At 39.9% G+C, this 24,378-nt stretch overlaps 3 protein-coding genes across 5 annotated transcripts in view; all 3 read left to right on the top strand.

The window, feature by feature from the left end:
* The window catches only part of LOC117620720 (phenolic glucoside malonyltransferase 1-like), a 28,678-nt gene that overhangs the window by 1,346 nt on the left and 2,954 nt on the right, over positions 1-24,378 (top strand). The gene's annotated exons all lie outside the window — the stretch shown is intronic.
* LOC117620721 (phenolic glucoside malonyltransferase 1-like) lies at positions 6,619-8,592 on the top strand. The gene is made up of 2 exons (XM_034350897.1): positions 6,619-6,734; positions 6,977-8,592. Exon 2 carries the CDS (start codon positions 7,096-7,098, stop codon positions 8,485-8,487), a length of 1,392 nt encoding a protein of 463 aa, XP_034206788.1. The 5' UTR covers positions 6,619-6,734; positions 6,977-7,095; the 3' UTR covers positions 8,488-8,592.
* LOC117620722 (phenolic glucoside malonyltransferase 1-like) lies at positions 12,162-14,912 on the top strand. Of its 3 annotated transcripts, none has more exons than XM_034350898.1 (2): positions 12,162-12,203; positions 12,434-14,912. In XM_034350898.1, exon 2 carries the CDS (start codon positions 12,545-12,547, stop codon positions 13,922-13,924), a length of 1,380 nt encoding a protein of 459 aa, XP_034206789.1. In that variant the 5' UTR covers positions 12,162-12,203; positions 12,434-12,544; the 3' UTR covers positions 13,925-14,912. The 3 variants fall into 3 exon arrangements, 1 of the variants encoding a protein (XP_034206789.1); XR_004584844.1 differs by lacking the exon at positions 12,162-12,203 and having other exon boundaries at positions 12,225-14,099; positions 14,215-14,912; XR_004584845.1 differs by lacking the exon at positions 12,162-12,203 and having other exon boundaries at positions 12,225-14,067; positions 14,215-14,912.

The following is a 24,378-nucleotide window of genomic DNA, read 5'->3' on the forward strand; positions in this document are numbered from 1 at the left end:
CCTATTGGAAGCATAAACGAAAGGATGTGATGAGAAGAAAACTTTTCCATGACGACGGTCCTAGCAATACGGATTGGCTAAATGATGAAAACCATTAGATTGTATTGTTGTATTTTTTAATAATTGTTGTATTTTTTTTTTAAATTGTTGTATTATCCTTTAATTTGTTGTATTGTTTCTTTTTTATTCAATCTACTTTCCATCTATAATTGGACTACTTATTAAAAACATTTGAGCATTCCTCACAAAGATTAATTAAAAACAACCCTTCATTTATTGCAAACAACACACAAAACAAACCATACATAAAAACATAATAATAAAAAAGACCTCGCAATTATTCCACAAAACACAACACACAAAAACAAAGCATAATTAAAAACAAAGCATAATTCCAAACAAAGCACGAATCTAGCCTTCATCCATTGTGATTGCATTTCATCTGCCACAAGTGCTCGATCAAGTCAACTTGACGTCTTTCGTGAACATATGAAGATTGCATTTCTTGATAACGATCAATCATGGGGTTGTTGAATCGACCATCGTGAAGTAACGGTTCGGGCTCCAATGGTAGTCCATTTGGTCCTATCGGCCTTTCATATATTCTTGTCAACGCCGTGTTCATAGGATCGGGTTCAAACACCTCTGCAGCATCGTAGTCATACTCATCCTCCACAATCATGTTGTGGAGGATGATGCAAGTCATCATAATACTCCTCAGCACCTCCTCGCCTAGCATCCGAGCAGCACCCCTGATAATTGCCCAACGAGCTTGCAAGATACCGAAACACCTTTCCACGTCTTTCCTGTAACCTTCTTGAAATGAAGCAAAGCTTCTTTCCTTCTCGGATTGGGGATTCGAAATTGTTTTCACGAATGTCGTCCACCTAGGATAAATTCCGTCGGCAAGGTAGTATGCACCAGAGTATACGGTATTGTTGATTTGGTATGTGACCTGAGGGGAATGACCTCGCAATACCTGGTCAAACACCGGGGATTGACCAAGGACATTGAGGTCATTCTGAGATCCGGCAACCCCAAAAAAGGCATGCCAAACCCAAGTGTCGAATGAAGCTACGGCCTCCAAAATGATACTTTTTTGGCCCTTCCGATTCCCATAGTCTCCTTGCCACGCAGTAGGACAATTCTTCCACTGCCAATGCATGCAATCGATGCTTCCGATCATTCTTGGGAAACCTCGAGCCTCGCCTTTTTGTAGAAGCCTTTGCAGGTCCCTCAGAGTGGGTTTGCGAAGGTACTCCCTCGTGTACAAATTTTCCACTGCATCACAGAATCTCACCAAGCACTCTAGGATAGTAGATTTTCCCATCCTTGCAATCTCATCCACCTGCTCTGCAGATGCCCCATAAGCAAGCATCCGCAAAGCAGCTGTAAGTTTTTGCTTCGGGATAAGACCCAAAACTCCAACAGCATCATGCTTTTGAATGAAGTATGTGTCGTAATTACAAATATCATGCATGATTTTTTGGAACAAATGTGGCTGCATTCTATATCTCTCTCGAAACTTATGAGCAGGATATAATGAATTTGGGATAAAGTAATCCTCCAAGAGATTCTTACCCCGAGACTCTCTGCGTCTGTCCACATTCGGGGCACGACGACGATGATGTTGGCTTGATTGATTCATCATACACACCGCCGCTACTTCAAGCATTTCCTCCTCTTCTTCATCTTGCTCCCGATCTTCTTCCTCACGTCTATGTTGGATTTCTTCCCATTCTTTCTGTTGCCTCTCCAACACCCTCCTGAAGTTTGACATTGAGAGTATAATGGGAAATTGTAAAATCTGAGAAATGAAGGAATATATCAGAGATGGTGTGAGAGGAGTGGTGTTGATGGTGTAGTTATATAGAGGGATTCAGAAGATAGAGATGACACGTGGCACAATTTTAGAGGGTGAAAATCTTATCTGAAATCTGAGATCACTATTTGTAAAAAAAATATCTGAAAATCTTATCAGACATGGGACACGTGGCACAATTTTAGAGGGTGAAAATCTTATCTGAAATATGAGATTATAATTTTTTAAAAATATCTGAAAATCTTATCTGAAATATGAGATTATAATTTTTTAAAAATATCTGAAAATCTTATCTGACATGGGACACGTGGCACAATTTTAGAGGGTGAAAATTTTATCGGAAATCTGAGATTATAATTTTTATTAATGAATATCCAAAAATTTTATCTGGAATAAGACACGTGGCAACCGAGATTCACATCCGAAAATCTTATCCGAAAATTTAATTACAAAAGATTATCAAAATTAATGATTTAAAGTATAAAAAAAATAGGAAATAAAGTACAATGAATAGTAATTGCCCTAGACTTTGCCCTTGTGGGTGGAACCACAAATGGCAAGGCTGACACTATTCACGTGAATAGTGTCAGCCCTTGCTTGCCCTTGCCTTAGACTTTGCCCTAAGAGCAAGTCCAGCCATAGAGCCCAGCCCGAGGCGAGGGCAGGCCAGACAAAAAAACGAGCTCCAGCGTTGCGCCCAGGCCCGGGTTTGGTGTGGGACCCACCAACTCGGGCCACCCCGAAGGCGAAACCAGCCCCAGGTCCAAAACGCGGGTGCTGACGTCAGCCCTTCTCAGTTCAAATTTTTTTACCGTTGGCACGTGCAATGCACGCGCCAACGGTAAAAAAATTTGAACTGGCGCGCGCTGACGTCAGCGCGACGCAAGCGCCAACGGTAGGCTGCCACGTGTCGCGCTCGCTGCCTTCCGATTTGTTTCTCCTTTCTAATCCAACGGCTGAGGCTTTTTTGGGTGAAAAAAATATGAAAAAAAATCGTAAAAAATTCTTTAAAAAATCTAAAAAATTCTGGAATTTTTTTCTATAAATACCTATCAATACCCTTCACTTTCAACATCAATACTCTTACATTTCATTATACTTCTACTATAATTCACTCTTTTTACACAACATTTTCCTCTTTTTCATCTATCATTTTGATTTCATATTTTTATGGCTTCTTCTATCGAAACTGGAGGGGCTTGGAGCACCATGGAAGATGTTTCCTTGTGTGAGGTTTGGCTCCAAATTTGTCATTGTCCCGTGTCCGGCAATGAGATGAAATTTTTTCATATGTGGAAAAAAATTCATGCCGAGTTTTGTGAAAAAATTCCGGGTACTACTCGTACGGAGATGGCATTATCCAGTAGGTGGAAAATTCTCAATAAAGAGTTGGGAAAATGGAGAAATGCCCTAGCAAAAGCGATGGACAACTATAGAAGTGGGCAAAATCGTACTAACGAGGTAAGTATTTTATAATTTTTTTTTTATTAAGTTTAATCTCCTAATATATATATTTTGTTAATATTGCTTGCATTTTCAATATTTTGTAAATATTGCTTGCATTTTCAATATGTTGTTAATATTTTTTGCATTTTCAATATTTTGTTAATATTGCTTGCATTTTCAATATTTTGTTCATATTGCTTGCATTTTCAATATTTTGTTCATATTGCTTGCATTTTCAATATGTTGTTAATATTTTTTGCATTTTTAATATTTTGTTAATATTGCTTGCATTTTTCAATATGTTGTTAATATCCAATATATTTTAAATATTGATTGCATTTCCATTTTTTTGTTAAATAGATGATTCAAGCACAAATGTGGTTTGGTGCAACCGGGGGTGGCAAAAAAAGTTTCAACCATCATGAATGTTGGGAGGTGGTGAAATATTGCAAACGCTTCATAATTATTCCGACGGGTCCCGCCATTGTGTTAAACGAGACGCCACTCCGTGATTCAATGACATCAGATTCACCTCTCGATTCTCCTATGAGTCAAGACTCACCCATCGAAAAGGAGCCGAGGCCCATTGGCCGAAAGGCAGCGAAGGCAAAGAAGAAGGGTAATTCAAGCAATCAAAATTCACAATTTTTGGAGGAAATTGCAAGGCAAAACGGCATAAGAATAGAAATGGAGCAAAAACGCCAAGATCATGAGTTGGCCCTTGAAGCTGAGTATGCACGAGAAAGGGAGAATTTGCGCAAAAAAGATATGGACAAGACAGATCGGGAAACCATGGCGATGGATACAAGTCATATGTCCCCTGAAACAAAACAATTTTGGAAGCTAGAACGAAGGGATGTTATGAGAAGAAGACTTTTTCGGGATGATGGGCCTAGCAACACGGATTGGTTAAATGATGGAAACCATTAAATTAGTTAGCATATCTTTTATGTATTTGTATTTTAGTTGTTTTCTATTAAAGTTGTTGTAATTCATGTATTTTATTTTAGTAGTAATTCATAATGACTTGTATTACATTTCATTATTTAATAAACAAACCATTCAATAAATTACCTTTTTATTCAACATATTCCATACTTCAAACAAAACATAATAAAAATAAAAATAAAAGTACAAACAAGGCACAATAATAAAAATAAAAGTACAAACAAGGCACAATAAAAATAAAAACACAACCAAACCATACTAAATAAAACATAAGCAAAGCATCTATTCTCCATCATTAATCTTCATTGCCTTTCACCGCCCATAGATGCTCCATCAAGTGAAATTGACGCATTTCATGAATATACGAAGATTGCATCTCCTCATATCGATCTATCATTCGGGTCATCAAATGACCATCCCTCACCAACGGTTCCGGCTCAAACGGTTCTCCATTTGGCCCCATGGGCCTTTCATAAATCCGTGTCAAAGCCGTGTTCATTGGATCTGGTTCGTAGACCTCTAAAGCATCATAATCGTACTCATCCTCCACAATCATATTATGGAGGATGATGCAAGTCATCATAATGCTTTTGAGGATCTCCTCATCAAACATATGGGCCGCACCTCGAATAATCAACCACCGAGCTTGAAGGATGCCAAAACACCTTTCGACATCTTTCCTGTATCCCTCTTGATATGTAGCAAATAATTTTTGCTTCTGGGATCGGGGATTTGGAATGGTTTTGACAAAAGTCGTCCACCTCGGGTAGATTCCATCAGCTAGGTAGTATCCCGTCTGGTATACTGTATTGTTGACTTCATAGGTGACATTGGGGCCTTGGCCTCTCAATACATCGTTGAAGACGGGGGATTGACCCAGCACGTTGAGGTCATTTTGTGATCCTGCAACTCCGAAGAAGGCATGCCAAACCCATGTGTCGAAACCAGCAACCGCTTCAAGGATGATACTTTTTTGGCCTTTTCGATTTCCATAATCACCTTGCCAGGCAGTTGGGCAATTCTTCCATTGCCAATGCATGCAGTCGATGCTACCAATCATTCCAGGGAATCCTCGAGCTTCGGCTTTTTGTAGAAGCCGTTGGAGGTCCCTGGGAGTAGGTCTACGCAGGTAGTCCCTAGTGTACAGAGTTTCAACTGCTTGACAAAATCTTACCAAAGCCTCCAACGTAGTGGACTTCCCCATCAGGGCAATCTCATCCACCTGATCAGCAGATGCTCCATACGCCAACATTCGTATAACAGCTGTAAGCTTTTGCTCCGGAAGAAGCCCCAAAACCCCAGTAGCATCACACTTTTGAACAAAGTATGCATCATAATTGCAAATATCATGCATGACTTTATTGAACAAATGAGGTTGCATTCTAAATCGCCTTAGAAAATCAACATCAGAGTACAAAGAAGTTGGGATAAAATAATCTTCCAAAAGATTCTTACCCCTAGAATGCCTATGTCTTTCCACATTCCGGCGGCGGCCGGCTTGTGAACTATGGCGGCGACCTTGGTTCTCTTCTTCTTCCAAAGCCACTGCTATGAGAACTTGCTCATCGACTTGTCTCTGCAACTCATTGACTTCATCTGCTCTACGGTTTCTCTCTCTTCTTTCTCTCTCTTGTCTCTCCAAGCATCTCCTAAATTCTTCCATTCAGAATGAATGAAGTATGAATTATAAACTCTCATAAATGAAAATATAGAAAGATGTGGTGTGAGAGGTATGAGCCGAGACTCTGGTTTTATAGAAAAATTTGGCAAGATAGACATGCCACGTGGCTTGATTTTATTGGATGAAATCTTATCTGAAATTTGAAATTCATCCGAAATTTGAACCCTAATTTGTATGAAATTCAACTTTTGAAATTCATCCGAAATTTGAACCCAAATTTATCTGAAATTTGAACCCAAATTTATCTGAAATTTGAACCCAAATTTATCTGAAATTTGAATTTTGAAATTCATCCGAAATTTGAACCCAAATTTATCTGAAATTTGAATTTTGAAATTCATTCGAAATTTGAACCCAAAAATTTATCTGAAATTTGAACTTTGAAATTAATCCAAAATTTGAATCCAAATATCTTATCCGAAAATTTTATCTGATTATGAATAGTCTTGACACGTAGGAATCCGAAAATCTTATCTGAAAATATTACCCAAATTAATTATTTTCATTAAAAAATAGGAGGAAAAAACAAAAAAATGAATAGTAATTGCCATGGCTAAGGGCAACGGGTGGAGACACAATTTACTATTTGCAAGGGCAAGCACTATTCACGTGAATAGTGCTCGCCCTAGCTCCACCCTTGCCATGGCTAAGGGCAAACGGGTGGAGTTGCTCTAAGAGAGAATAAATTCTCCTTTTTCGTATGCTTCTGTGGTGCTGCATATAACAACTTCAGTTTTATCTCTCCTATTTTGATCATTCGGTGTGTTTGCCTTGTATTTGTAACTCTTTATTTCCTATCGGGAGTGCTAGCAACTTTGTGAGCAACAAGAAGAGTTCGTAAGTTTCTCTTCTCTTCTTGTTGTTTCCTCTTTTTGTTTATGAGTTGCTTCGCACAATTGTTTTAGATCTCTTTTGCTATTTGTTTGCCAGTAAGAATTTGAGTATTCTTTTGGGTCAAATGTTTGTGAGTGTATTGGGTGTATTGGGTTTGTGGATAGGCTACAAAGTCCAACTAGTATAAATATCAGTGAATTATTGGTTTGTTTATATTTGTCACATTTTTCCTCTGCTTGATATAGGTCACATATCTACTACGCCTCCGTACAACACTACTCCATCTGCACCGTCTAGTAGTGTGATAAAAAGGGGCAAAAAGATCAGAATAACTCAAGCTTCTAACTTCCATCTCCAATTGGCAATGGCAAACCCTAGCTCAGTTAAAGTAGTTGAAGTTTGCAGGGTGGCTCCTCCTCCTCCACCCTCACCCGGGGCATTCTCTTCCCCGAGCTCCCTTCCCCTTACCTTCTTCGACATCCGTTGGTTAAGGTTTGGGCCGGTCCAGCGCCTTTATTTCTACCAAATGCCTACTTCCTCTGCAACACCACTCTTCTTTGATTCCGTACTTATCCCCAGACTCAAAACCTCACTCTCTAACACCCTCCAGCACTTCCTACCTCTAGCAGGAAACCTCACTTGGCCTCAAGACTCCCAAAAGCCCGTTCTTAGCTATGTCCAAGGCGACGCCATTTCACTCACGATAGCAGAGTCTAATGCTGACTTCTACCATCTTTCAAGTGGTGACTTCGTTGAAGCCACAGAGTACCATTCTCTGGTACCCCAGTTGGGAGCTTCTCATGAACAAGCTGCAGTGGTTGCATTGCAAATCACTGTCTTTCCCAACTGTGGCTTTTCCATTGGAACTTCCATGCACCACGCAATTCTAGATGGCAAGACTTCAACTTTGTTTGTGAAATCTTGGGCTCACATTTGCAAACATGATGATCAATCTAATTCAGTGCTACCTGATCAGCTGAAACAATTCTATGACAGAAGGGTCATTCAAGATCCAGCTCAGCTCGGAGTACTCTACTCGAACTCCTATCGAAATAAGGACGGTCCCAACAATAGAAGCTTAATGTTTTGGGAGAGGAAACCCCCGCCGGGCTCTATCCGAGGCACCTTTGAATTCACAAGAGCAGATATAGAAACACTGAGGCAATTGTTAAAGGCTAAATTGGCAGAGCAGAAACAAGAAGATATTCGTTCAGTTCATGTGTCAACTTTCACTCTAGCTTGTGCCTATACATGGGTTTGCATAGTCAAGGCAGAGGAAATAAACAGTGAACAAACACGTCTGGCTTTTAACGTGGACTGCAGGTCTCGCTTGGATCCTCCTATATCTCCAAACTATTTTGGGAACTGCATAGCGGGACGTACAGCAGTTGCCGAAACAAAAGCCTTGTTTGGAGAAGATGGGTTGGTTGTGGCTGTGAACGCAATCAGTGAAGCTATAAAGAGTTTGGAGAAGGGGGTGTTGGATGGGGCAGAGAATTGGGTTTCAAGGTTGTTTGCTGTGACTAGTGAGAGAATGCTTACGCTTGCCGGTTCACATCGGTTTGGTGTTTATGAGACTGATTTTGGATGGGGAAGACCAAAGAAGGTTGAGATTGTTTCCATAGATAGAACCAGAGCTATCTCCTTTTCAGATGCCAAGACTGATGCTGGGGTTGTTGATGTTGGGTTGGTCTTAGACAAACATAGCATGCAGGTTTTTGCTTCTCTATTTGCTAAAGGTCTTCAAAACCCTTGAAGCTTGAAGCCTCGTTTCAACAGCATTTTCTTTCTCCACTTTATATTTTGGGGAGTAATAATTTCGGAGTTCACTTTGTGAAAATCATATGCAAGCTATTGCTTCTGTGTTTGCTAAAGGGCTTCAAGACCTTTGAATCCACGCATGAAATTGGTCTTAATTTGTTAAAGGAAGAGCCGCAGAACAACTGTTTCTCTTTTATTTTTTTCTTTGATACAAACGATAGTATAAATGATTATAAATTAGTCTAATTTATAAAAATGGAACTCGAACTTAGTGCAAGTCAATTTGTCGAAGAGCAAGCTGCAACAACATGTGTGACTGAGATTCGCTTGTCTCCCTATCCAATTCTCAATGAATAAAGGAGAAGTTGACGACTCATTACAGTGGGACTTGTTCATAATATCAAAGTACTTGACAAGACAACTCATTATGCCAACTTTTATTACAAACCAATGTCGCACATAATGTTCAGTATTGAACCCTTGGGCCTGTAATGGTGAGGCCCAAAAGCATAGTCGGTCTTGGTCATAACTGTGCGTCAACAAGCCCCCCAAGTCCGCAGTCTAAGAGTAGTTCTTTGGCTGGGGACTTTACAAGTCCATAGAAGGGTTTGGCGAAGCCGAGTAGTTGTCGTATGTTGATATCTTGCTCAAGCCAGGTTTAGAGGCAAGTCGTGCTTGGTTCTAGGTGGTATTTGGTGCTGGAAAAATGAGGAGCAGTCATGGAGAATTTATTCATCCCGAGCAGAGCACCATAGAGTTTGTGATAGTCATCACTGGGCAATAATGGCCTCAGTGTGGTCCGAGCCATAATGCCTCGGTGAAGTGGAGGAGTCATGGAGTGAGAACCATCCCTACCGGGAATGGCCTAGGTGGTTGTGGCTGTGAACGCAATCAGTTAAGCTATAAAGAGTTTGGAGAAGGGGGTGTTGGATGGGGCAGAGAATTGGGTTTCAAGGTTGTTTGCTGTGACTAGTGAGAGAATGCTTACACTTGCCGGTTCACATCGGTTTGGTGTTTATGAGACTAATTTTGGATGGGGAAGACCAAAGAAGGTTGAGATTGTCCATAGATAGAACCAGAGCTATCTCCTTTTCAGATGCCAAGACTGATGCTGGGGTTGTTGATGTTGGGTTGGTCTTGGACAAACATAACATGCAGGTTTTTGCTTCTCTATTTACTAACATCGCCTTTTCTTCTAGAAAGGTTCAGGCAATCAGTGATGACTTTGATGGCAAAGAAGAAGCAACAAGATCCTCAGTTACATGGGTTTGCTTACTCAAGGCAGATGAAATAAAAGCACACAAAATGCTTCTCGTTTTTCATCCTATTTTTTTCATTGTAATTATAATTGTCATGGCAACTTTTTTTAAAAAAAATTTTATTTTTATTTATTTTTAAATATGGGTCGTCTTTACATCACTTTGATTTAACTATTAAGACTCAATTGGCAGGTGAGATGGAATAATTCTGAGTGGAGTGGTAAGCATGTGGCGTCCAAGAATTTTGATTTAATAATCTCATTCTAAATATATAATGTTTTTTTTTTTTGGTCGATCCCACGCATATCATGCAAGGTTTTATTTTATGTCAGTATTTAATAACTAGAAAAAATCATGTCCCGTTACGCATATGAATTTTTATAAAAGAAGTACGCAAGATTTGGTAATCATGGTGTTAGAAAAATAAGGGGTTTAATTGCTATATTTAAAGAAGAAGAAAAAAGAATTTAATTCGTGAAAATAAATACCAAATTAAATGCATAAAATAATTTAATTGCTAGTAATAGAACCGTGTTAAACATAATTAACATATTCTAGTTACCATACTCTCATTAATTGATTAAAATACATAAAAATGAAAGACTAACTTTCATTTATGGTACCCTTCGTTTATATACATCTCATTCTATAGGAAGTGCAATGAAGATATCCTTAGTTCTTAAGCTATTCTTCTTAGAACCTTACGAAAGTAAGTAAGTCATTCACATGAGTAATCAAGTCTATAATTTGAACACAACAGGAAGTCAAATTCATTAGACTAATCCAGTCTATAATGCTATGGTTTGGTGATAAGTAGTAATCGTGCCGCGTTGGACGAATTGAAAACCAATCCAATGGTGGCATTTACCTATATGTACTAATACTTAAGGGTTGTTTGTTACACAGGTTTGGTTTGGCCTGATTTTAACTAAATTTAGTACTATGTTTGTTTTATCTAATCCTAGTTTTAGATGGGATTGCCAAAATCGGGCCCACCAAAAACACCTCCTTAAGAGGGGACCACTAAACCCATGTGGAAAAGAAGGATTAACTAGTTCTATGCTCACCAATGTATAAAATGCATATATTATATTGTAATACTAATAACATATATTACTATCATTATTATTATTATTATTATTATTATTATTATTATTATTATACTTACATACATATATACATGTATATACACATATATAATATATGTATATATGTATGTATACATACACACACATATTTATATATATACACACATATATACATATATAATTTTATATATAATATACATACACATATATACAAGTATATTATTATTATAATATGCCCATATACACATATACATATACATATTATAATAATAGCATACCTATATATATATATATGTATATTATCCATATATATATATGTATTATATATATATATACCCATATATATGTGTGTATATATTATACCCATGTAAGTATTATAATATACATATACACATATACACTATATATGTAAAATATATGTATATATACTATAATATACATATATATATATATATATATATATATAGTGTACAAGTGGTGCCACCACACAGGGCCCCTGATTTTTGAGGGGCTCCGATTTTTTTTTTTTATGTGTATAATATATGTTTAACAAATGTTATATATATACCGAGTGAGCAAATTGTTGACACAAAGACATTCTTAGTTGTGTTAGTTTGCAGGGCCTCAACTTTTATTCAAGGCACGACTTCAAAACCTGCTTGTGTTAAAGGCTTATCCGATGTCAACACCAACATTCAATATCCCAGCTACTTTTAGTTTTGCAAAAAATAATGCTTCCAACTAACTCAACCAATATAATTGCATCGAATTAATGATGTTCCTAGAATATTGATACAAAATAAATCAGGTGTTAAAAAATATTTAATATCTGAATATGATTTATGATGACAAAGACTCATCATCACAATCATGGTGATTATTCAAAAGGTGTAACATCCCTGACCCAATATATATAGATAGTTTTGATCAAATAAAAAAAATATAGTCCTAGTCCAAGCATACACAAAATACAGGAAAAATGTTATCCAACTTAGATCAAACCAAGCCAAGCCAAAACATCCCTAAACATAGTTCATATCAAGACAATCACGTGTAACAAACAAGCCTTTAGTAGATAAGCCTTGACAGAATTGATTACGAATCCAGTGGTGACATTTACGGTACGGTGATACCCCACTTCAAAAACTAGAAAATGATGATATACCAAGCCAGGCTTTTATTGTGTGGCGTGGCCTGATATCAGCCCCATTTTGTATTTCACTAACTACACGGTGCTGCATTCAACAACTCAGCAACAACTTTTGTTTTATCTTGCAACTTTTGATCATTCGGTGTTTGCCTTATATTTGTCTCCCTTTCCTATTTGGGGGTGCTAGCAACTTTGTGAACGACAAGAAGAGTTCGTAAGTTTCTCTTCTCTTCTTCTTGTTTCCTCTTTTTGTTTATGAGTTGCTTGATACGTTTGTTTTGGATCTTTTTTGATAATTGTTTGCGAGCAAGAATCTGAGTATTGTTATTGGCTCAAAGAGAGTGTATTGGCTCAAATGATAGACTAAAGTCGAACGAGTATAAATCACTAGGACACATTATTGGTTTATTTATATTTGTCAAATTTTGCATCTGCTTGATATAGGTCACATATATTCTACGCCTCCGTACAACACTAGGCACTTGGACAGATTCCACCTGACCTGTCTAGTAGTAGTGATAAAAGGAGGGCAAAAGGATCCATCTCCATTTGGCAATGGCAGAACCAACAAGCTCGGTTAAAGTAGTTGAAGTTTGCAGGGTGGCTCCCCCTCCTCCACCCTCACCCGGTGCATTCGCGTCCCCGAGCTCCCTTCCCCTTACCTTCTTCGACATCCGTTGGTTAAGATTTGCGCCGGTCCAGAACCTTTATTTCTACCAAATGCCTACTTCCTCTACAACACCGCTCTTCTTTGATTCCATACTTGTCCCAAAACTCAAAGCCTCACTCTCTAACACCCTCCAGCACTTTCTACCTCTGGCAGGAAACCTCACTTGGCCTCAAGACTCCCAAAAACCTGTCCTTAACTATGTCCAAGGCAACACCGTTTCGCTCACAATAGCAGAGTCTGGTGCTGAGTTCTACCATCTTTCAAGTGGTGACTTTGTTGAAGCCACAGAGTACCATCCTCTTGTACCCCGATTGGAAGCGTCTCATGAACAAGCTGCAGTGATGGCATTGCAAATCACTGTCTTTCCCAACTGTGGCTTTTCGATTGGAACTTCCTTTAACCATGCAGTCCTAGATGGCAAGAGTATGACTTTTTTTGTAAAATCATGGGCTCACATTTGCAAACATGATGATCAATCTAATTCAGTGCTACCTGATGAGCTGAAACAATTTTATGACAGAGTCATTCAGGATCCAGCCGAGCTTGGAACAATCTACTCGAAGGACTATCGAAATAAGGACGGTCCCGACAATAGGAGCTTAATGTTTTGGGAGATGAAACCACCACCAGACTCAATCCGAGGCACCTTTGAATTCACACGAGCAGATATAGAAACACTGAGGCAATCGTTCAAGGCTAAAATGGCAGAGCAGAAACCAGTTCATGTGTCAACTTTCACTCTAGCTTGTGCCTATACATGGGTTTGCGTAGTCAAAGCAGAGGACATAAAAGCTGACAAAGCACGTCTGGTCTTTAGCATGGACTGCAGGTCTCGCTTGGACCCTCCTATACCTGCAAACTATTTTGGAAACTGCGTAGCAGGATGTATGATAGTTGCCGAAACGAAAGGCTTGCTTGGAGAAGATGGGTTGGTTGTCGCCGTGAATGCAATTAGTGAAGCTATAGAAAGATTGAAGAAGGGGGTTTTGGATGGGGCAGAGACTTGGGTTTCAAGGTTGTTTGCTGTGAGAAGTGAGGAAAGAATACTCAGCATTGCTGGTTCAAATCTGTTCGGAAATTATGATACTGATTTTGGATGGGGAAGACCAAAGAAGTTTGAGATTGTTTCCATAGATAGAAACAGAGCTATCTCCCTTTCAGATTCCAAGACTGGTGCTGGGGCTATTGAAGTTGGGTTGGCTTTAGACAAACATGACATGCACGTTTTTGCTTCTCTATTTGCTAAAGGTCTTCGAAACATTTGAAGCGCATGAAGCCTCCGCAACAACATTTTCTTTTTGCACTCTATATTTTCTGGCATAATAATTTGGGATTCGTTGGTCAATAGTAGACCAACCTTGTATGCTCTCGAAAATCAGCTTTGTGATGATGTTTTTCTTTGGACCAGGTGCAGGTGGCTCTGTCCGTCTCTTTTCCTATGTACTGCATCAAATAAACTTCCTAGTGCTTTTTTTTTTTGGGTCAACTATAGAAGTTGACATACTTTGTATGCTCTCAATAATGACCTTTGTGAACATGTTATTCTTTGGACCAGGTAGCTAGCTCTGTTTCTTTTCGCTGGGAAGTTTCGTCAAACACTTGGTGGGCATATTGGGTTCGCCCACCAAGCTTTCAAGGGGTCGCCGGAGCACCTTCCCAGCCACTTTTCCGGCCTCCAAGGGGACCGCACTGTGGGTCCGCCCAACGCTTGGCTTTTCTGTGAATTAGATATGGTCAATAGTTTCTAACTCCAATAGTCCAATGGCAGAGCTAAGCTCAACCTCAGTGAAACTAGTTGAGGTCTGCAGTGTAGCTCCACAACCACAACCAGATGTTGCAGAGTTTTCTCTTCCAATAACCTTCTTCGACCCCCTATGGCTAAGGTTTCCACACTTCCACCGCCTTTTCTTCTACGAAATTTTGGCTTCCTCTGCCTTAGCTGACACAAAACCCTTCTTTGATTCTCTACTCCATCAAAAACTCAAAGCCTCACTCTCTGTCACCCTCCAACACTTCCTACCTCTGGCAGGAAACATCACTTGGCCCCAAGACTCCGACAAACCCGTTCTCAGTCATGTCCAAGGCGACGCCGTTTCGCTCACCACAGCCTCTTAACAAGAAGAAGAGGATGAGATTTAGGGATTTTTATTTTCAAGAGAAGAAGGAAGAGAGAAAGCAAGAAGGAAAATAGCCTTGTAATTCTGTATTTCTGATTATGTGTAAATGAAATGGTAAAAGCACAGTTTTAGTACAGTGCATATCTCCTAATATTACGCTAACAAACTTAACAAATACAGCTAACTCTTACTAACAGACTTAACAGAGAGCACGTGAGCTGCACATGATGACTTAACAATTTCTTAACTAAAACATATGGTTAACATTTTTCCTACCCAGCTGAACTCCTCAGTCTAAGATGAAGACAGTGTTGTAAGAAAATGGGATTGTGTAACCCCTTTGTAAAAACATCTTCTATTTGTTCTTCAGTAGATATATACTGCACAATAAGATCCTTTCTTTGTACCTTCTCTCTCACAAAGTGGAACTCTATATCCAAATGCTTAATTCGAGAATGGTATACTGGGTTTGAGCTTAAAGCCAGTGCTGATAAGTTGTCACAGTACATAATAGGAGCATCTGGCAGAAACATCTTCAGATCCAAGAGAACCTGTCGAATCCATTACAAGTCAGCAGCTGTGTTTGCTGGGGCCCTGTATTCTACCTCTATTGAACTCCTAGACACATAACCTTGCTTCTTGGATTGTCAGGAGATAGGATTACAACCCAAGAATACTACACATCTAGTTGTAGACCTTCTAGTATTGATATCCCCTGCCCAGTCTGCATCACTGTATGCATTAAGCTGCCAAGGACCCTTTGTAAAACTGATTCCATACTCTAATGTACCGTGTACATATCTGAGAATACGCTTCACCAAAAAATAGTGAACCTCAGTTGGATTATTCATATATTGACACACATGATTCACAGCATAAGCCACATCAGGTCTTGTAAATGTTAGATACTGTAAAGCACCTATGAGACTACGAAACATAGTAGAATCAGCCAAGGGCTCACCGTCAGTCTGTAACACTTGAGTGTGTGGCTTACAAGGTGTTGCACAAGCTCTACATGAACTCATGCCGACTTTATGTAGTAGATCCTTGGCATACTTGTTTGACTCACGAATATGTTTGTAACACCCCGACTCCAAATTAAACCCCTTATTTAAATTATTTAAATTATTTAAGGGAAATTACAAATTTACCATTGAGATAAGGGCATTTTGGTCATTTTCTTAACCAAAGAGAGTTTGGGGCAGTGACTAGTATTTTTGGATAGGTCGTACTGAGACGAGTTCGTAGACACGTAGTGGGCTCGAATCGGAGTTGTAACGAGAGAGATATGGTCAAAAGAAACTCAGTGGCACAATCGTAATTATTTCAAAATGAGATTTTTATAAAAATCAGATTTCTCTCTCTCTCTCTCTCTCTCTCTCTCTCTCTCTCTCTCTCTCTCTCTCTCCTATCCCTCGCGCGTGGGCAGTGGCAGTCGGCCACGTTTTGGCCAACCGTTCTCGCCTTCGGCCACCGATGACGACGGGACCGTGCCAACATGACCGGGGAGTCATCCTCTTCCAACCCCAGCCAGCTCCGGCCTCCAGCCGCCACGGTTTTGCCAGAAAATGGAGAAGAAGTGACGGGTGTCGTCTGAACTTCCCCGCCATCGATCTCCCTCCTCCAGCCACCGACTCCGACGAGCGAGGTATGGTTTCTCACCTACTTTTCATGCTCTAGCTGCCTGTTGGGTAGGATTGGATCGATTCTTAGCGTAGGTAATTCGATTTTCAAATTGAAATTCAGCCGATTTTGGGATCGCGATTCCGGCCACTTTCGATCAGTTTTTCGGGTAGGTCCAAGAACAAAAGTGGCTCCAAATAGGGTGTTATACCTAGGGTAGGAGTTTGCAGCCGTGGTTTTGAGATTTTCAGGCGATGCGTAATCCCTTTGGGCACCCAGCGCTGCCGCGTGTGTGGCGGCCCGTGGGCGAGGGTAGTGGAATTGCACTGTGTCTCGATGAGATCCTTAGGTTGCCACGAGTGCGTAGGATTTTGCGGATCTCAAGTCGGAAGTTGTTTGACTATCGAACGGACGATCGCATATTGCGCGTTATCCGGGTTCGATAGGTTGGGACAGTTGGATGGTATCAAATTTAATATATGTTAATCTAGGAATTTTTAGGATCGGGTAGGAATTCACGGATCGTGAATCGGAGCCCCGGATGTTCTGATTTAATAATTTAAAGTTTATGTTTTATATTAACCGTCAGACCGTGCGATCGTGAGCGATCTGACCGTCCGCTCTGAACCAAACTTGTAGGACCAGTGTCCTATACCTTGTAGAAGCCATAGGAACTTTCGGATCGAAATTTGGAGGTCGTGGGCCCCGTAGGCCCATTTGACCAGGGTTAGGGTAGTTTGACCCTTGGTTGACCGTGAGTCTCCCGGAGTAATCTCACATTCCCAAGGGGATTATCGGGTGCTAGACTATTGTTGAGGTTTACACAATATTAGAAGTAAATTATATATATATATATATGTTTGTATAAGAATACAAAAGAATCTAGAATGTTAGTTTGAAGTGTTATACGCACTACCTTAGGCACATCCCCGGATTTTGGTTACACTACAAGTACCACCCTGTGAAGGTTAGGTCCCACGTGGCGTAGGTTATCCGGCGTGCGGACAGGCCCCATACATGGCGTTGGTTGTACCGGCGTATGGGAGATATGTAATATGATGTGCAGGTCTTGCGTGGCATAGGTTATCCGGCGTTGAGACAGACCTCATACGTGGCGTTGGTTGTACTGGCGTATGGGGAGATATTGTGATAATATGTTGAGGTCGCACGTGGTGTAGGTTATCCGGCATGTCGACAGACCCCATACGTGGCGTTAGTTGTACCAGCGTATGGGAAGATATGTAATATGATGTGTAGGTCTCGCGTGGCGTAGGTTATCCAACGTTGAGACAGACCCCATACGTGGCGTTGGTTGTACTGGTGTATAGGGAGATATTGTGATAGTATGTTGAGGTCGCGCGTTGCGTAGGTTATCAGGTGTGTCGACAGACCCCATACGTGGCGTTGGTTGTACCGCCGTATGGGGAGATATGTGATATGATGTGCAGGTCTCGCTTGGCGTAGGTTATCCGGCATTGAGACAGGCCTCATATGTGGCGTTGGTTGTACCGACGTCTAAGGAGATATTGTGATAGTATGGTATGGTCGCACGTGGTGTAGGTTATCCCGCGTGTTGACAGACCCCATACGTTGCATTGGTAGTACTGGCGTATGAGGAGATTATGTGAAATACAGAGAAATAAAATAAGGTATTGCCTATGTGTGGAATTGGGTTTTATGGAAGAACTATGTGTGGCTTGATCCCTCAAGGAGGGTACATATGCAGCATAAGGTTATTAGGTGCAGCCGCAGACATAGATGTGTTTGGGTTAGGAGGTTAAAATCTCGTATGTTGGCTGTTGAGAAAATTAAATGTAATGAATTGCTTTGATATTCTTAAGTGTGATTGAATTTATCGTTTGCCTTGTTTAAGGCATGAATTGATTTGTTAGTGTGCTTGGTAGTTTAGAATTTTTAGAAGGCAGAAGGCCGTTTATGTGAATTGCATGAAATTATATTGTGCATGTTGCCCGTTGGGAATATTAAATGTGTTTTTATGCATGTTGAAATTTTGGGAAATGTCCAATTTATAGGAGAGACTGCCGAAATTTCGGTAGAAAGTCTCGGTCTTTAGTAAGTGAGCCCCGACATCGAGGTGATGTCGGGAATTCCACAGGATTTGCCTCGGGTTTTGGGAAATTCGGGGCGGGTCCTTTCAATGTCACCAAAGGAATTATAGGAAATCTGCAGACCTAAGAAAACTGTGAGTTGCCCCATATCTTTCATTTCAAACACCTCACTTAAGTTTGTAACCACTCTTTGAATCAACTGATCACTCGAACCTGTTATAATGATATTATCAACGTATCTGAGTAGAATGATAATATCATTCCCAGTATGCTGCACAAACAAACTTGGATCTGAATGTGAAGATTTAAAGCCAAGAGTAGGTAAGTAACCTGTGAATTTAGCATTCCATGCCCTTGGAGCCTGTTTAAGACCATACAAAGATTTTTTTCAGTTTACATACAAACTGTGGATGAGTAAAATCTTCAAAACCAGGAGGCTGTTTCATAAAAACTTCTTCTTCAAGATCGCCTTGTAGGAAAGCGTTCTTGACATCAAGTTGTCGTAGTTTCCATTGGTTCATAGCAGCTATGCTTAATACTAACCTCACTGTTGTGTGTCTAACAACAGGACTGAAGGTTTCCCCAAAGTCAAAACTAGGCTCTTGACTGAACCTCTGAGCAACAAGTCTGGCCTTATATCTACCCACTGAACCATCTGGATTTCTCTTTATTTTATAAACCCACTTACTGCCAATAATATTTTTATCACCTGGACTAGGAACTAAGATCCATGTGTCTTGTACATGAAGAGCATCAATCTCCTCTTTCATAGCTTGCCTCCACTCAGAAGAAAAAGAAGCCACCCTAAAACTAGAAGGCTCATCTAATTCTGGAATAGCATGAAGATAGGTAAAATAACCTTGATAATCTGGGAACTCTTTGTTCTGAACTATACCACTTTTGGACCGAGTAATCATGGGATGATCATTGATAGTAAATAAAGAAACCAATGAGTCCGGAGTACTAACAGAAGAAGAGGAAACATCGGAGACCTCAAACGGAAACATAGCCTGTAATTGTTGTTCATCCAACGAAGCTTGATGTTGGATAGGAGATAAAGACCCAGGAGTAGATGAGATGGATTGAGACTGAGAAGTAGATACTTGTGTATCAGAGGCTAGAGACGATGGATCCTGAGAATTAAGAGAAGCTTGAGAAGGCCTTGAAGGCAAAGAAACAATGACAGGAGCTACTGATGCAGTATAAGAAAACTGAGAAGACTGCCTACATATGCCAGGGTTAATTTGCTTAAAAGGAAATACAGCTTCATCATGAAGAACATGCCTTGAGATTACACATTTTGCAGTAATTCGATTGTAGCAAATAACTCCTTTGTAACCAGGTGAATATCCCAAGAACACGCACTGAGTGGTTCGCGGTTGTAACTTATGCACATTATAATGTCTTAGATACGGATATACCGCAGTACCAAATATTCTCAAAGAAGCAAGATTAGGATGATGACCAAATAAACGAAAATAAGGAGACTGATTATGTAAAACGGAGCTGGGCATTTGATTGATAAGATACATAGCATGAGCAGTAGAATAAAACCAAAATTGACCTGGCAAGGCTGCTGTAGTTAATAGGGTAATGGCTGTTTCCATAATATGCCTATTCTTCTACTCTGCCAGTCCATTTTGCTGCGAAGTATACGGGCAAGACAAATGACGCACAATTCCCTTGGAAGCCAAAAAATATGTAAAAACCTTGCTAAGAAACTCACCACCACCATCACTCTGAAAACACTTAATAGCAGCACTGAATTGATTTTGTATCAAAGCATGAAACTGTAGGAATTTGGAGAAAACTTTTGATTTATTGAAAAGAGGATAACCCACAAATATCCAGTACATTCATCAAGGAAGGAAACAAAATATATGTAACCCTCAACAGATTTGTAATGGGAAGGTCCCCATACGTCACTATGAACTGTATGAAAAGGAATTTCAGACCTACTATGTCTAACATGAAATGGAAGCCGATGCATCTTCCCTTGAAGACAAGCTGAAAACAAGGGATTCAAATTGGAAGATCAGAGGCTTTAACCATTGATTGCACCACTTCATTCGTTGGATGGCCAAATCTGTGATGCCAAATGGAAGACTTAAATGTTGACCAAGCAAAGCTACTTTCTTGGATAGGCAATGAGAGGATACAGCAGAGGGAATAGGATACAACCCGTTGTTACTCCGACCTTTTAGAAGGATTGTCTTGGTGACTCGATCCTGTATCACAAAACTAGAAGCATCAAAGCTGATAACACAATTATTATCTTTGCACAGCTGATGCACAGACAAGAGATTAGCAGATAACTGTGGAACATGAAATACTGATGGCATTTTAAGAGAAGTAGAAGCACATGCAATGGCAATAGTACCAATGTGTTTAATTTTCAAACCTTCTCCATTACCAACAATCACTTGCTCTGTAGATTCACAAGGAGCAACATGACTTCATGAGGAAATATCAGACACCATGTGATGAGAAGCCCCACTATCTGCAATCCAGACTTGATCAGGCATATAGGAAGTTTGGGCAGTCATAGCGAAAAGGTTGGAAGGAGGAGCTTGACCCTGATAGACATAGTTGGATCTATGGAAACAATCCAAGGCTCCATGACCCTTCTTACCACAGATTTGACATTCAATAACCTGAGATCCATGCCTAGAAGAGCTTGCCTCATGGCAAAAATAACAATTAGCATTCGTGTGACCCCGTTTGCTGCATATCTGACATTCAGGAACAACTGCAGATCTGAGAAAAATTGGAACCAAATCGATTTCCTGAGAAAGATGAAGGAGAGGCTTTGCTTTGAAATCTGCCTCTTCCAGAACCAGAATGATTAGTGAAACCAGAAAAACCTCCATGCTGACTATTGGCAATACCGTGATGCTGATGATCGTTAAAACGACTAAAACCACCATTGTTACCAAGAACATGTCTTGAACCAGAATTGCGATCCAATGAAGGCATAACAGAACGATCATAGGACCCCATATAGGCAACTGGTAAAGAAGGTGGAGTAGGCAATAAACCCATACCAGAATTAGAAGGGCCTATAACATTCACAGAAGCATATGACGAAGACGACAGAGTGAGGAACCAATCGAGCTTCTGTGGTTTGCTCTGCAGCCAGCAATTGAGCGCGAAAATCCTTCAAAGAAATTGGAGAATCCCGTGCAATCAAAATCTTCTTGATCATGTCATATTCCTGAGGGAGGCCATTAAGAGTAGCAATCATAAAATCATCGTCAGACACCTTAACCCCCAGCTTGAACTAATTGGTCAGGACCGTTTTCAGATGCAAGAAAAAGCGCTCGATCGAATCTCCACCCTTCTGGGCCATCTGTAATTCAGTCTTCAAATGATTGATTCGTCCCCTAAAAATCGACGCATAACGATCAGAAAGACTTAACCAGGCGTCACGAGCAGTCTTGGTGCCAATAACATACTCTATGGCCTCATCAGAGAGAGTGGCAATGAGCAAACTGAGTAAAGCCTTATCAATGCAAATCCATTCCTTGTAAGCAGCAGTAACTTCATATGTAACACCCTCCTCATCAACAATAACAAAGCGAGGAGGAGCAACTTCAGTTCTGTCAAAATGCCCAAACAGATCATAACCCTGAAGAACGGATTCCAATTGAAAACTCCACTTGAGAAAATTATCGTCTTTGAGACGAAGAGTAATCATCCCAAGAAAACCGTCAATTTTGACCGAAGAGGAAGAAGAAGAAGTTGCCATTGATGAACAGAAAAGATAGAAAAGAGGAAAGAACAATATATACAGAGCAAGAGAGTAGCACAGCGAAAGAGACAGTTCAGAAAAATCGGAAGCGGATCGAAAGTGTCAAGCCACGATGGGCTCTGATACCATCTTAACAAGAAGAAGAGGATGAGATTTAGGGATTTCAAGAGAAGAAGGAAGAGAGAAAGCAAGAAGGAAAATAGCCTTGTAATTCTGTATTTCTGATTATGTGTAAATGAAATGGTAAAAGCACAGCTTTAGTACAGTGCACATCTCCTAATATTACGCTAACAAACTTAACAAATACAGCTAACTCTCACTAACAGACTTAACAGAAAGCACGTAAGCTGCACATGATGACTTAACAATTTCTTAACTAAAACACGAGGTTAACACAGCCCAGTCTGATGCTGATTTCCACCATCTTTCAAGCAACGACTTCAACATTGAAGCCAAAGAATACCATCCTCTTGTACTCCAATTGGCAATATCTCGTGAAAAAGCTGCTGTGATGGCCTGCTAAATCACTCTCTTTCCCAACAGCAGCGGCTTCTCCATTGGAATTTCCATGCACCATGCAGCTCTTGATGGCAAAACTTTGTTCATGTTTCTGAAATCATGGGCCCACTTATGCAAACATGAACCTGATACTTTGTTGCCTGATCAGCAGAACCATTTTATGACAGAAGGGTCTTCATCCAGGACCCAGCTGGGCTCAAGCTTGAGGCAATCTACTTGAACCAGTTTCTGAATATGGACCAACGACCCAACAACCGAAGCTTGATGGTTGCCACCCGTTATAAATCTCTAACGCTACCGGATTCGATTCGAGGCACGTTTGAATTCACTAGCACAAAAATTGAAGCACTAAGGCAATCTATCATGATCAAGAAACAACAACAATATCATCAATCTGTTCTAAATTTGTCAATGTTTTCTCTAACATGTGCCTACACATGGGTTTGCTTAGTCAAAGCAGAACAAGAAGAAGAAGAAGAAGAAATAAAAGACGATTTCAGACGTACCTCAACCCTTATGTGTGGCCATCCTTTTATAGTGGTCTCGGAGGCTAGGGTTTCAGAGGAATAATTCCGTAAATGGAAAGGAATTATTCATCCCCGATTTGGAATTAATTTGATTAATTAGGAATTTGATTTATTAGAGTAAATTAAATCCCTAATTGTGGTAGGTATCAAATAAATTCCTAACTTAATTAGGTAACTACTCATTTAATTGGGAATTGTGGTATGAATTAAATCAATTCTCAACCTAATTATGTAACATTCCATTTAATTAGGTAATCTCCAATTAAATTGAGTAACTCCCAATTAGGTTGAATAATTCCCAATTAGGTCAAATAATCCTCAAATGGAAGAAATTATTTGACCTAGAGTTCTGATTTAATTCGGTTCCCACAGAGCATTTGTAGAAAGAAAAGGACTTTTGGGAGAAGATGGGTTCTCTATGGCTGTAAATGCGATCAGTGAAGCCATAAAAGGTTTGGATAACGGGGTCTTGAATGGGGCAGAGAACTTAGTTTCAAGTTTGTACCTTTCTGAATTTGATCTTCAGGCTACTACTGATCATTCCAGAGTGTTTACCACCGCTGGATCACATCAGTTTAAGATGTACGATACTGATTTCGGGTGGGGAAGACCAAAGAGTACCGAAGTGGTTCCTATAGGTAGAAGAGGAGCCATCACTTTTTCAGATGGCAAGAATGGAGGTGGAGCTGTTGACATTGGCTTGGTTCTGAAGAAACATCACATGGAGGTTTTTGCTTCTCTATTTCATAAGAAAGCAGAGAATAATTTGCCTGCATCGGCTCCACCTGCTTCTGTGCCTGAAGAATCAGCGCCAACTAGCACTAGTACCCCAGAGGGTAATGATACTAATGAGGAAGGTATGCTAGGCTTTTCTGAATTTTCTCCCTTTTTATTCTCTTTATATTTGCAAGTTTCCATTTGAAATCTTCATATAACTGAAATATAATTTGTAAATTTGCATTTTTCTGAATTTAGTCATCAATTTGCTTTTCTATAATGACGAAATTGCATTTATCGTAGTTGAGGGTTATTCTGTTTACATAAGGAATTTGCCTTTAAATGTGACGGCTGATAAGCTTGAGGAAGAATTCAAAAAATTTGGACCAATAAAGC

The sequence above is a fragment of the Prunus dulcis genome, chromosome 3 (assembly GCF_902201215.1).
Source record: "Prunus dulcis chromosome 3, ALMONDv2, whole genome shotgun sequence".
Classification (NCBI taxonomy): domain Eukaryota; kingdom Viridiplantae; phylum Streptophyta; class Magnoliopsida; order Rosales; family Rosaceae; genus Prunus; species Prunus dulcis.